General features: G+C 30.6%; 1 protein-coding gene across 4 annotated transcripts in view; it reads right to left on the reverse strand.

The window, feature by feature from the left end:
• Positions 1-13,705, reverse strand: part of LOC143082275 (kinesin-like protein KIF27) — a 38,570-nt gene that overhangs the window by 8,676 nt on the left and 16,189 nt on the right. For 2 of the 4 annotated variants that reach the window (XM_076257889.1, XM_076257890.1), the window contains 17 exons: positions 12,641-12,760; positions 12,168-12,182; positions 10,084-10,212; positions 9,562-9,794; positions 8,401-8,442; positions 7,196-7,308; positions 6,536-6,710; positions 5,852-5,948; positions 5,360-5,457; positions 4,795-4,902; positions 4,437-4,536; positions 3,958-4,109; positions 2,871-2,967; positions 2,361-2,465; positions 1,702-1,916; positions 1,029-1,140; positions 621-758 (listed from right to left, as the gene is read on the reverse strand). In XM_076257889.1, the coding sequence (XP_076114004.1) occupies positions 621-758; positions 1,029-1,140; positions 1,702-1,916; positions 2,361-2,465; positions 2,871-2,967; positions 3,958-4,109; positions 4,437-4,536; positions 4,795-4,902; positions 5,360-5,457; positions 5,852-5,948; positions 6,536-6,710; positions 7,196-7,308; positions 8,401-8,442; positions 9,562-9,794; positions 10,084-10,212; positions 12,168-12,182; positions 12,641-12,760 (2,049 nt within the window). The remainder of the gene's footprint in view (positions 1-620; positions 759-1,028; positions 1,141-1,701; positions 1,917-2,360; positions 2,466-2,870; positions 2,968-3,957; positions 4,110-4,436; positions 4,537-4,794; positions 4,903-5,359; positions 5,458-5,851; positions 5,949-6,535; positions 6,711-7,195; positions 7,309-8,400; positions 8,443-9,561; positions 9,795-10,083; positions 10,213-12,167; positions 12,183-12,640; positions 12,761-13,705) is intronic. The other 2 variants (XM_076257892.1, XM_076257891.1) reach the window with 2 other exon arrangements.

Here is a 13,705-nt window from a genome sequence, read left to right on the forward strand (position 1 = left end):
AACTAGGCCATAAACATGTCACCTAAAGAAATCAGTATCATAAACAAATGCTATAAACTTAACTTAAATTGTCAAATAATTCTTATCAAAATCAAGTCCAGCATGAAATTATTATTTCCCATATGTACGAGAACTATGAGGATATGAAATCAACACTTTATCATTCTAGCATATCAATACCGGAATCTGACTTTCATCGAAATTTTTTTTTTTTTATGAGAATAAAAAGATCAAAAGTTGTACAGTTTAGGTTATTAAAAAGATTAAATGAGTATAATCCTGCATGAAGTTGTAGTTCTCAGATTCGAGGTTATTCAATATATTCTCTAGATCATATCAGTAGTCAAACCTTCATGGGGATCTTTCCATGTCTTGATTTGGACAATGGTTGTTTTATTTCGATGGACACTTAAATTCGTGGATAAAGTCATCCACAAAAAACACAAAAATTGGTACCCCACGAATAAAAGTACTTTCACAGTATAAACATGCTTAAATCAAAACGTTCCACACAATGAAACAATTTAGACAAGTTCTTCTGATTGACATTAAGACATCTTTTGTTTCATATTTAAAGTTTGTCTGATTTATAAAGAGAGACTTATCTAATATTAACGAACCTCCATTTCACTACAGTGTAGATTAAGTCTCCTCTCAGCATCCTTACATGCTACCACTTTATTGAAATATTTCATCATCAGAGCTCGGGTTTCTGTAGTGGTCAAGGAATTCAATTTATTCATCACATGATCCTCACTCTAGAAAAATATAAGAATAATTCTTATTTTTTTTTATTTCTTCCACTATCATTAAATATCACTTTCTATTCAAGACATAGACTACACGTTCTTTGCAAGATACTACATCAAAATCCTATTGAATAAGCAAGGCCTTGAAGATGAAATTTGATTTACAAAATAAATAAATTGTGATGGGAAGACAAATTTTACATGACTTAAATTCAACTTACTGTATAACAAATTTATAAAGCTTACCATAAAAAAGGTTCTTATTAATAAAAGACAAACCTTAGACAAAATCTGTGAATGACGAAGTTCTAGTTGGCGGCTATTTATAGCATCTGTTTTATATTCTATAGCTGCATCTAATGCATCAATCCCTTCATCCAGTTCTATAATCCTATAATGACAAAATAAAAAACAACTTTATTGAAAACATAGTCATGAATTTTGTTTCAGAAACATTTAAAGACTTTATAGTTCCTATATGAATGCTTTCTTTACACTTGACAAACTAGGCAATCGTTTGATTCATGCTAATAGGCTGTATGTTGTACTAAAACATTTTGGATACTGAAGTTATACAGAAACCCTTTTCGCATTTATGAAAGCAGTACAACCCAAGGCTCAGTAAGTGACCAATTTGCAAGTACCCAGATTCAAAAAAATCCAAGGAATATAATAGCTATAGTTCAACAGTAGTTGTGAATAATTATAAATACAAATGATTGAAATTGTATTCCAATTTCATAGAAATTTGAATGTTAAAATTTACCCAGATTAGACATTTTTAATGACTATTTTGGCCAGAAACTACTGAAATCGCTTGAAAAAAATACTAACCCTTGGCACAATATAATATATTTTATAAATAAATCATTTAAAATATGCATAACTTGATGAGTTACAGTAGTTACAAATTCATTTATTAATTTTCATATTTTTACAAGGAAATTTTTACCTCCTTTCTTCCTGTCCTGACAACAGTCTTCCCTCCCTCAGTTTATTCTCCAGGACAGTCCTCTGTCTCGCCAGCTTGTCTCGCCCTTCCTGGAATTTGGACATTTCCTCTTTAACAAACTGCTGCTGTTCTGTGGGTGTCTTGGATAATTCAGATGTCTTCTCTTCAAGTCGTTTATCTAATGTGTCTAACTTCATAGACACTGATAAAATATTCTGTAAAAGAATGCAATACCTTTAGATACTAAATATATAAAACATTCTACACAAGAGTGTACTTGTTTAATTTTAAATACTGAATGGATTTTTTATTTCATCTATACAAAGGAAAAAAGTTCTTTAATACTTTATTCTAAGATATGCCATTAGATAATTTTCTGAAATAACATTGTTTAGTAATAAATTTCCTGTATATTGTTTGATAAAAACAAATCGTATCAAATTCTATTTAATTTATATTAAAGGCACATTTTTGGAAAAATAACCATTACGTATGCTGAATGTAAAATACAAATTCAAGAAATACCATTTACTATAGAAACAAAGACTTTCCAACTTTGTAAACAAAAATGCTATTTGGATTTGCATCTCTAAAATTAATTTATCAACATGCTATAAATTGCTTAACAAATAAAAGTAAATAAATCAAAATAATGTTACCTTATTAATAATCTGACTAGATCTCATTCTCCTGAATTCTATTTCACTTTTCTCGGCCAACATGGCCTCTTTCTTAGCAACTATTGTTTCTCTCTTTTTAAGTTCCTGAAAAATAAAAATATTATGCATTAGCAGCTGTATACCTTTAAAAATCTTCAATTGAAATCTTACAATTAATGTGAACTAAAGCATAAAACTTTAGTTTCCGATGATCATGTATGGGTTTTCTTTATCCGTTGATAATAAGTTTAGATCATGTTCTCCATATTTCTTTGCATAATTTTAATTCATCTGCACATAAAATATCATGGACATACCATATATGATTTCCTTTAAACTGACCTAATCACAAACTAATCATAAGTTCAAAAGACCATGACTGAGGGGGCTGGACCAAATTATCTCCATGGAAATGAGGTGTACCATAGCTAATACAATTGCAAACCAAATCTCATTGACCTATTACAAATCTCAAACTTATATTCATGTTGACCCAAGACAATACCTTACCTCTTGTAGTTCCTCCATTTGTCTTTTCTGCTGTAAAACTTTCTCTACTTCATTGTCTAACCATTTCTTCTGATCTTCTATCTTATCATGGTCCTCACTGTAAAACAAAAATAAACATTCACTGAAATGTTTGACTCATACTATAAGAGACAATAACAATCAAAACCAAGGAGTAAACAAAGACTCACAAAATCAAAGGACATTTACATCAACAGTTATAAATAATAATTAAGAAACAACACGAACTCCACTAAAAACCAGGAGTAAAATCAGGTGCTCCGGAAGGGTAAGCATTTCCTGCACTGTATACGGCACCTGTCGTGTTATTTCTTTGTTCAGTTCGGTAATGATGGAAGGTTATTAAGACCAAGGAAGAATATCAGATATGATTTCTGACACACTTTTGTCATAATGGCCAATCAGCTCATGATGGCGACTGTAAAATTTCTTGAGTGACGACTTTAATTTGATTGATTCATAGCCCTGTCTTAGCAACTTTTGAGAAAGCAGTATTCCTCGTTCAACAAATTCAACGTACTTTGAGCTAGCTCTAGAGTAATGTATCAATTGAGACACTTTTACTCAATATGCTGGTGCTGCTGGGATGTTGCTTCACAGAAATGGAAAGTAGACTATAGGAAAATTAAAATCATCGCTTTTGTCATAAATTTTGGTATTTAACCTACCTAGTCATTTCGAGAAAAGGGTCTAATAACTAAACATTTATTAAAATGTAGTCTGTAAAAACACCTAGGTTTAATCTTACTTCCGTGTTCTAATTAGATTTTCCCTTCTTTTCATTGTTGAGAATGTTTGGTCATGAGCAAACAAGATAAAGTTCAAGTCAGAAAAAAAGATAAATTATTTATCTATTTCTAATAATGAATAGTTTAAATATCTGGTTAATTTCAAGTATTTCTATTTACATGCATATAACATAAAGATAAAATATGAAACTGAATTAATGATTGCCAGGCTTTTTCACGATAACCAGAATTTTTGGATACATTTTGTTAAGGTCCAAGTATTTATGTTCACTTACCATACTGTACCTTCATTACCTAGCAAACATTGTATTTTTACTTACATGTTAATTGGTGGCAGTGATGATCCACCCCCACTTCTTAACTTTCTTTGAACAGCTGCTATCTCTTCATTCTTTCTTTTCAATATTTTCTGTTGTTGTTCATTCTTTATCTCCAGTTCCTTCACTTTTTGTGTTTCCTTCTGCATCTCTCTCTACAGGAAAAAAGATTGATAGGTGTTAAACAGCACTTGCAGCACTATTGTGCTATTACATGGTGGTCAGTTTTTATTGTTGGAGGAAGCCAGAGTTCCTCCAGAGAACCAGCAACCTTCGGTAGGAAAACACGTAAAAAGATACTTTAACATAAATAATGATCAACAGAAAACTACAATTTTCTAATCCTTCAAGAACTAATATTTATCTATGTGATTATTCAAGTCATAAAGGTTATTAAAGGTCAACCTATAAAACTTCATAAACCGACTAGACAGTGATGTTCAATTGTGTATAGAAACATTATACGAAAATATGACAATCACCTCTAATTTAAGTTTCCTTTCTGATTCATCTTTTAACTTCTTTGTTACATGTTCCTTTGTTTGCTTCATTCTGTCAACAGCCAGCTCTAGATCTTGTATTCTAAAATCACATAAGCATTAGTAAATGGGTTAATATGTCTTTGTAGTATTTTGGTGATTCCAGAGAGCTCAATTCTAATCATTTTCATTCTCTTTGGATTCATTGAAATAAACACTAAATGGATTTGTAATATAAATCACTAAATAATACCAAGATGTTTAATAGTCCAAAATATTAATATTCTAAATTTTCACACTGAAATTGAATATCAGAGGCAATATACTTACAAAGAATTGTTTTGTTATATTTAATACTTACTTTTTCTCATTATAAATAGAGAAGTTAGCAATATTTTCAGTTTCTTTTTGTTTCTTGGAGATAGCAGACATTCTAGCTTTGGCTGTTTCCATCCTCTTCTTGTATTCTCTGTAACAATAAGTTTCTTAATATATGATGATAATAAACAATATTTAATCACATTATGGAGTCTTCATATAAATTTTTTCTATTATAAAAAGAAATTGACATAGTTAAGACCGTTGGTTTCCCTGTTTGAATTGTTTTACACTTGTCATTTTTGGGCCCTTTATAGGTTCAGTGTGAGTCAAAGCTGGGTGTTGAAGGCCATACTTTGACCTTTAATTATTAAAACTTTTTATACATTGTGATTTGGATGGAGAGTTGTCTCGTTGGCACCCACATACCATCTTCTTATATCTATAGAAATGGTAATATTAACAATGTAAGATCAGTATGTTAACCATTCAGATGAAATTACACTTCCAAGACTATTTTGTATTTACATCATCTATAGAGAGTAAAGATAAGAACAATAAAAGAGCGTTTGTGTTGCCTTTCCCAAGTGAAGGTGTTTACGACTTACTGTGTAAGTTTGGTTTTCTCCGTAGTTTCCTGTTTAGCCTCTAACTCCTGTAACACTGACTGGGTTTCCTGTAAATCTCTCTTTACTTTCATTCTTTCCTGAAATTTGAAATGTTTTAATAATACAACACATTGTATCCTGAAAATGATATAGTTTAAATAGATTATAAGTTTTAATGTTTTAATGATACCATCCTGATAATCACGACATTGTGATGAAATAAATTCAAGATGCCAAACCAGTCATTGATACGGATAGAACTGGTTCTCGTCAAAATATAGTAAAGTCTTTGAAAGCTAGCAGAAACAGTCTATGAAACAGAAATGATTATTTCATACAGAAGACAGATTTAGGACTTCATGTTAATGATTAAACCTAAAGAAGAGGGAATTTTTATCATTATAATGTTGCAGTAAGTAATATATTTCTCTACTATATAAATGCACCATATTGTATACCTAATACCAGTAGATTACTGATTAATATACCAACCTTCTCCAGAGATTTGATTTTATCAGCATACTTTTTATTCATTAAATCAGCATCTTTACCAGTTTTTACAAGTTCTCTAATCAACTGTTCTTTTAACCTTATCAAATAAAGAAAAATATTATAATCATTATCCAGACTTTACAACCATAGTGGATTCATTTATTTTCATGGGTACCAATTTTTGTGGATACGGGAAAACTTGTATGACCCTGGATATATCATTTCGTGGATTTGCAGAGGTTTGCATACCTATTGAAAATTTGTAATTTGTTGAACATTTAATTTCAAGGTTTACCTTTACCCACGAAATCCACAAAAAAATGGTATCCAACGAGTTATAATGAACCCACAGTATATCTTCAAATATGATCCTTTTCATACGGAAGTAATACTAAATCTAACCATATCTTTTTCTTTCTTGGAATTTATTTCTCACTGTGCAAATTATATCACTAAAAATGTATTCATATATTGGAAATTGGAGTTCTTTACTTATTTCTGAATACTCCATTTCATTGCTGGCTAAAACTTACATTAAATCTCTCTGTCAGTCGTGCAATTTTGGTCAACTCTATTTGAAATATTTTTGTATTTTTGTTGTGTGTTAGATCCAACACCTTTCAATCAAATCATTTTATGTAGATTTTTTTTTATGACAGTGCAAAATTTAGTTTAGAATCATACCTGATGTTAATTGATAAATCCCTCATTTTAGTGTGTGCATCAGTCAACTTCAGTCTGGATTCCTTCAACATCCTCTGTGTATTAGCACTCTTCCTCAAACTATCCTCTACAGCTTCAATCGTACTGACACCTAAGTGATCTCCCCCTGCTGAAGATGACATACTTCCTGATATAACTAGACAAACAGACAAACAGATGTTAAATCAGAATTTTGAGTCAAAAAAATATCACTTGCAACATGCAGGATTAAAACTGACAACCTCAGTGTAAACATGCTAGTGATACAAATAGATGACCTACTGAGACCACTCAACCACTGTTTTATAGAACTTTGGGAAAGATCCACTTTTACAGGCAATTTTGTGTTCATTCTTTGTTTGCTATTATTATATTAATCTTATATTATCAGACCAGAAGATTTGGCAAGCAAATTATTTGCAGTAAATATGTTAATCTATAAAACTTTGCATATGTGTATGGCATTTTAAAGATACAAGTTTTTTTTAGCAAACATTAAGTAGAATATCAAAGGATCTGAAAACATGAAAAAGTCAAGTGGAGCTTGGTGCAACATAAAAAGTATGCTTTGACTTGCAGTTGCTGAGATAATTGCAACAGATATATGCTGTGGAGAGAAGGATGAAGAGACGGTATAATTACCTTCTCTGTTAACAGTTATAACTGGAACATCTGTGTTATTGACATTCTCTTTATTTTCCTCTGCCTTTCTACCTCTCTTTACTTTAAATGTTCCTTTCCGAACAAATTTTCCTCTGAAATATATCATTAATATTATTATGAGATTACCATAAAGCAATCACTAATGTTTTATTTTCATTTATTTCATATCGGTTAAGAATTAGCCTCTCTTATTGGATAAAAAGGGGCCAAATGACATTCATTATTATTCAATAATAAATTCCATCGGTAATTAACAGAACAAAACTAACCAGAAAAACAGTCCATAACGAACATTTATATGTTAATGATTGGTGGGGCGTGGTTTCTCTGTTAATGACTGTTGGGACCAGGTTTCTGTTAATTACAGGTGGGGCATAGTTTCTTTGTTTAGAGAGATGTCCCATTTATAAAACATGTTTCTATTTTCAATTTTATATTTAAGTTGTTGAATTGTTTACCATAGGTTTTCGTAAATTATAAAATTATAGAGAACTTTATTAAGTATTCATTTACTGAAAAATTGCACTAAAATGAAAGGCAGTATTACTATGACTGGTCTTCACTCTTTGCTATAGATATTGTACAACTACTCGAGTTTGCTTTGAACATTTTGAATTTATGAGAATTTGCAAAAGCATGGTTCCTCAATGAAATAAACATAATAGTTATTGAAGAACTGGTTATTATGGTGATACATGGACTGCCCGTAGGACAGTGGTATTGACTGCGACAGCGATAATGACCTCCCCTACGGCTCAGTCATTATCGCTGTCTTAGTCAATACCACTGTCCTGTGGGAAGTCCATATATCACCATAATGACCAGTTTTTCAATAAGTATTATGTAAATAATACACACATACACAAGTCATGAAAACAACACAATTTTAAAAACATATAGTGCTTAGTATGATGTACCATAGAAAATTTAGTACATAGTACACTTAAAACATAACACAAGTTAATAATAAGATTGCACAAATAAAATAGTCACACAAAAAATAAAAAATAAAATAAACAGAGGCATAAACACTATATGCATGCACTGCACTGGCATGAGCTGTTACTTGGATCCCATGTTTGTACCAATTTTTGAATTGGTCAAAAGATGTTTCCATTTGACAATGGTTAGCCAGCTCATTCCAGATTTGTGCAGCATGATAACGAAACAATCTTAAGCCATACCTAGTAGTTCTTACTCTCGGTAGTACTGCTGTTTTCTGTGATCTTAAATCATACTTGTTAATTCTTATAGCAATCAAATCATGAAGGTAGCTCAGCCTTTTTTTTTGTGAATTATTTCAAATGTTTCTATAATGACTATTGCAATTTTTTTTTATTCTCGATGGTAATTTTGATTTTTCTGTCATAATCTTCATAGATGAATCTAAGAGCTCTTTCTTGTTTTTTTTTCAAGAATTTTTTTCGCTACAGTAGTGTCAAATTACTGGACAATAGTTAAAATTCGAAAGAAATGAATGAGTAGTATGCTGTTAACCTACCTACCCTGTTTAAATATTTACCCATAGGTTTTATAATATTTAATTGTCTTAATGCCTTTTTATATATTTCAGATATATGATTGTTAAAGTTTAAGTCCGAATCTATAGTTATTCCTAAAAGTTTAACATTTTCTTCACAAGAAATTTTGTTTCCATTTAAATTAAATATCAAATTATGTATATTTGTGTTTTTTCCCCAATGGCTATAGCCTAGAATTGTCAGGATTAGCCTTCATTTAATTTATAGAAAACCAGTTTATAAGATTTAAGCTATAAGTTTCTAAAGTTTCAACAACTTTATCTAAATCATGATCACTATATGATACAGTGTTATCATCAGCATAATTATAAATGTACAAAATGAGTTATGTCATTTATGAATACATTGAAAAGACCTGGACCAAGAATTGACCCTTATGGTACATCTTTAAAGACTTTTTTTTTTAACATTTCCTCCCATTAAACAAAAGAGATAACCTTCTGACACTTTATTACAGGGAAAACATGAGCAGAGAACAGAAAGAGGGTTTACATCAAACTAATCATAATTGTACTCAACTTCTGATGAATCCTATAGTCAAATATAGAATAAGATGCTATGGGCTGATGACAAAAAGCAAAAGCCTAATACAGTCAGCCCTAAGGTCTATATAGAATTGAAATTGTTTATATGTTCTTTTACCAAGCTCATTCTTTATTCATGAAAGGAATACTTTTTTCTGACCTTTGTATACATGTATTTTCAATTATCAAGTGTATTGTATGGCCGGTTTTACTGTAAACTCTATGTGTGTGAACATCATGTACTAGGCATCTATTTAACCCCCTGTAACATCATACATACATTTCATGTTCTTGTGAGTCCAGTACTGGTTCCTCTTCAAACTTCTGACTGGTACCTGCTGATTCTCCTTCTTCCTCAATGACATAAGTGTTATGCATGACCTCATCACTATCCTCCAGTTGACTGACCAGCAGCTGACTACGGGCTCGGAAACTCTTCATCACTCGGTCCAGAGTAAACAGAGCAGGACTTGTCTTTATGTTCCTTGACAATGGTCTCAGGTTCCTACTAGCCTAAAAAGAGATTAAGTTACAAACAAGCCTTAGGAATTGCTTTTATGTTCCTTGACAATGGTCTCAGGTTCCTACAAGCCTAAAAACAGATTAAGTTACAAACAAGTGTTAGGAATTGCTTTTATGTTTTTTTACCCTCACAGAATAATTGGAAGTAAAGCTTAATATAAATATACTGAGCATTTCAATTCCTTATCTTTTAGTTAAAACAGAGGAAAAGGTCTGTCATCTCCTTCATTAAGCTTATTGTCCTAGGTTTATTGTACCACATCATTAAAGCTACCCTTACAGTGTCAGGTCTTCTGGTCAACTGTACTGGGACAGACTTTGGTCTCTTGTCTGAGTGGGGTACAATGGGTGGAGCACTAACTGTCACAGCGTCATCATCTATAATACTACTGTTGGCCATCAAATTGTCCTGAAATATAAGTTAAGAATAAGTATTTCTGATTACATGAACTACATTTCAATCTAAGTCAAATATTACAAAGCAAATTGGTAACACAAATTAGAATAAGGGAAAACTACTTTTTACTTATATAATTATTATCATAGATTGAAAGGTAACACAGCTAAATAAGTCTGTAAATAATTATGAATAATTTATGAAAAATAGATGAATTAAAATGCTGTATAAAGTAACTTGAAAAACATGTACTATTATTTGCAAAACTAACATTAATCTTCATTCAATGCTCCACAAAACTCATTCATGTATTGATAAATCATCTAAAATTCTCATAAGATTAAATATGCTTAGTTGTTACATTTCAGTGTGTACATCTTTTTGAGAGAAGGTGTTAAGATCAACAGTATTTATACAGTATACAGAAAAAAGAAAGACTAAGCATAAAATTAAGACATCTTAGTTCAGAAAATACATATAAGAAAGAACATTGACCAAATTTAATGGTTTTAACCTAATTCTAGCCTTTATGTATTATTACCTCTAAATAGTAAATAACAGATAATTCACGGATAAATCTTATTTGAACTTGTTCTCATTCTATCTAGAAAGCCTACTTGATTAACAGTTCTACAAATGACTAAAAAAGAACTCCTCAAACCTGGATTCTATGCATGATATTAAATAGTTTTTATCACCAATTATATCAGATATATAAAGTTTCATGATTTGTAAAGGTACATGGAGGGCACAAATGTCATCAGGGCATATAGAATAGTATTTCTTACTTATATAACTCATAAAAAAGAAAAAAAGAAAAACACATAAGAACTATGTTTAAAAATTAACTGGCTGATATTCACTATACCAAACCTTACCAATAAAGTCAAATAGGGTGGAACAAAACAAAACTTGTTTCCAATTTATAAATTTTGATTTTACAATTATGTACTGAGCAAATATTAATGTATATCAATTTTTTACACATTTATGTATTAGAGGTCAGCTAAATATCTGTAACATTAACTCTTTGAGATCCTATTGAAGTATAAGAGATATCATTTAAAACAAAATACAGTCAACAAAGTTATTTTGTTATTAAAACAATGACAGACCATGCAAACAGTTTTCATGTCCAGAAATATAAAACATGCTTTAACCATAAAATTTAGTTTTACATTGATAAAACTTGGGCAACCATTTCCAAGGAAATATCAATAATATATTCTCTCAAAATATAATAAGTTGGAAATTTTTTCAAATTCTTTATTTTTTTCAGCTAAATGTTGACCAGGGTAATATAATTATATAAGTCAATGTCATTTTCAGAAGACATTATTGCATCAGAAGACTTATGGACTTACAGACTTACATTGGAAACTCCATAATATTGTCCCTCTCCATTCTAAAGCATATAGTGGAATATTTATCTAATTTTCAACTGATAAAAATGTGCATTGATCAGTGCAATTGTCAGGTATGCAGAATGTCAAATGTGGTATTTACGGCTGTTGGAATTCAATTAAAAAAAAAGTCTTATTTTTTTATTTTGTATTAGAACATTGCATTAAGTGACTTTTCAAGATTACAGGAAAATAAATATTATATCCTGTGAATTTAGCCCCTAACTCCCAGTGCTCAAAACAACACAAATCTTTTATATATATATCCTTGGAATCATTATTATTTGGTTAAAGTGTAATCCACAAAACAAATAACCTTTTGTAATAAATTTCAACAAAAATTAAATATGAACAAAAATTTGATGTTTGATGTCTTTGAATATCATATTTAAGATAACAAGTGTTTTAAAGTCAAGGTAGATTTTTTACATTCATCAATGTTTTAGCTAGGTAGATATATTTAAACAGAGACATGAATATATATATCAGTTAAATATCTGAAGCTACTACTGTCCGACTATTTCTCAAGAGAGATTCAGAGACATCAACTAGGTTATAATTTACCACAGAAAGTTCATCCTGAAACAAATACACACATATACACACTAAGTTCAAATAAAATAGTCATACAAAAATAATAAATTATTCAATCTCAACTTTAGTAAAAGTGCTTTCTTTTGTTTTTGTTTTCTTAAAGTATGTCAAAAACAAATTTCTTGAGTTTTAATAATTATGAGAATAAATTAAAAATATTCCTGAACAAATTCTTTAAAAAAATAAATTAATTATAATATAAAATTCAAATGTTTTACTGTCACAGTAAAAAATATATATTTATACATAAAGATAATTTTATATAAAATTAAATTATATTTAAGAATTATATATTTAAATTCCACATTAAATAGAATACAGCAACAAACAGTTTACACAACAGAAGCATGGAAACAGATAAAACACATCTGATTAACATCTAATATCTGACTGTATTCCTGTTATTAAGCTACTATGTAACCCTATCATAATATGACTGTTACCTTAATAGCCTTTTGTAACTCCTCTATCTTCATGTGTTGTTCTATGAGTTGTTGTTCCTGTTTCATTCTGGTATCTTCATACTGTAATAATTGCTGGTCTTTTTCCTCTACCATAGCCTCCTGTAAGTAAAATATATACAAATTTTAAATTTATAATTTCCATGACTAACATACCGAACTTGAGTTCCCCACTTGTTGGATTAGAAAGCCAATGATGAGTCTTATGGAGATGAGTCCCCCAGTGGTTGGATTAGAAACCCAACGATGAGTCTTATGGAGATGAGTCCCCCACTTGTTGGATTAGAAAGCCAACGATGAGTCTTATGGTGATGAGTCTCCCAGTGGTTGGATTAGAAAGCCAAAGACGAGTCTTATGGAAATGAGTCCCCCACTTGTTGGATTAGAAAGCCAACGATGAGTCTTATGGAGATGAGTCCCCCAGTGGTTGGATTTGAAAGCCAACGATGAGTCTTATGGAGATGAATTCCCCAGTGGTTGGATTAGAAAGCCAAAGATGAGTCTTAAGGAGATGAGTCCCCCAGTGGTTGGATTAGAAAGCCAATGATGAGTCTTATGGAGATGAGTCCCCCACTTGTTGGATTAGAAAGCCAATGATGAGTCTTATGGAGATGAGTCCCCCACTTGTTGGATTAGAAAGCCAATGATGAGTCTTATGGAGATGAGTTTTTACACAGTTATCATTACTTTAGTCCACACAAAAAGAAGATAAAGACAAGAGCGTTACATTGTACATTTAGAAATATATGTCTTTAGATTTTTATTCATGACATTATGAAGTACTTGTACGATTCGCTCGTGTATGTAACAATGTTTTAGATTTTAACAAGAGAAATTTATGTATTACTGAAAAATTATTACACCAGGGTTTTCGATATCACAAACTAGTCAAAACATTTACTAAATTTTATCATCGGTATAAGGACATCATTCGTAAATATAGCTCAACATGCAGACTTCTTATACGTTCAGGTATTTCACATCCAATTTTTTATGGAAATATTCTTTTTAAAGCACAAAAATGTCAGTATTCACCTCAGAAACTAA

This window comes from Mytilus galloprovincialis, chromosome 7, assembly GCF_965363235.1.
Source record: "Mytilus galloprovincialis chromosome 7, xbMytGall1.hap1.1, whole genome shotgun sequence".
Taxonomy (NCBI): Eukaryota; Metazoa; Mollusca; class Bivalvia; order Mytilida; family Mytilidae; genus Mytilus; species Mytilus galloprovincialis.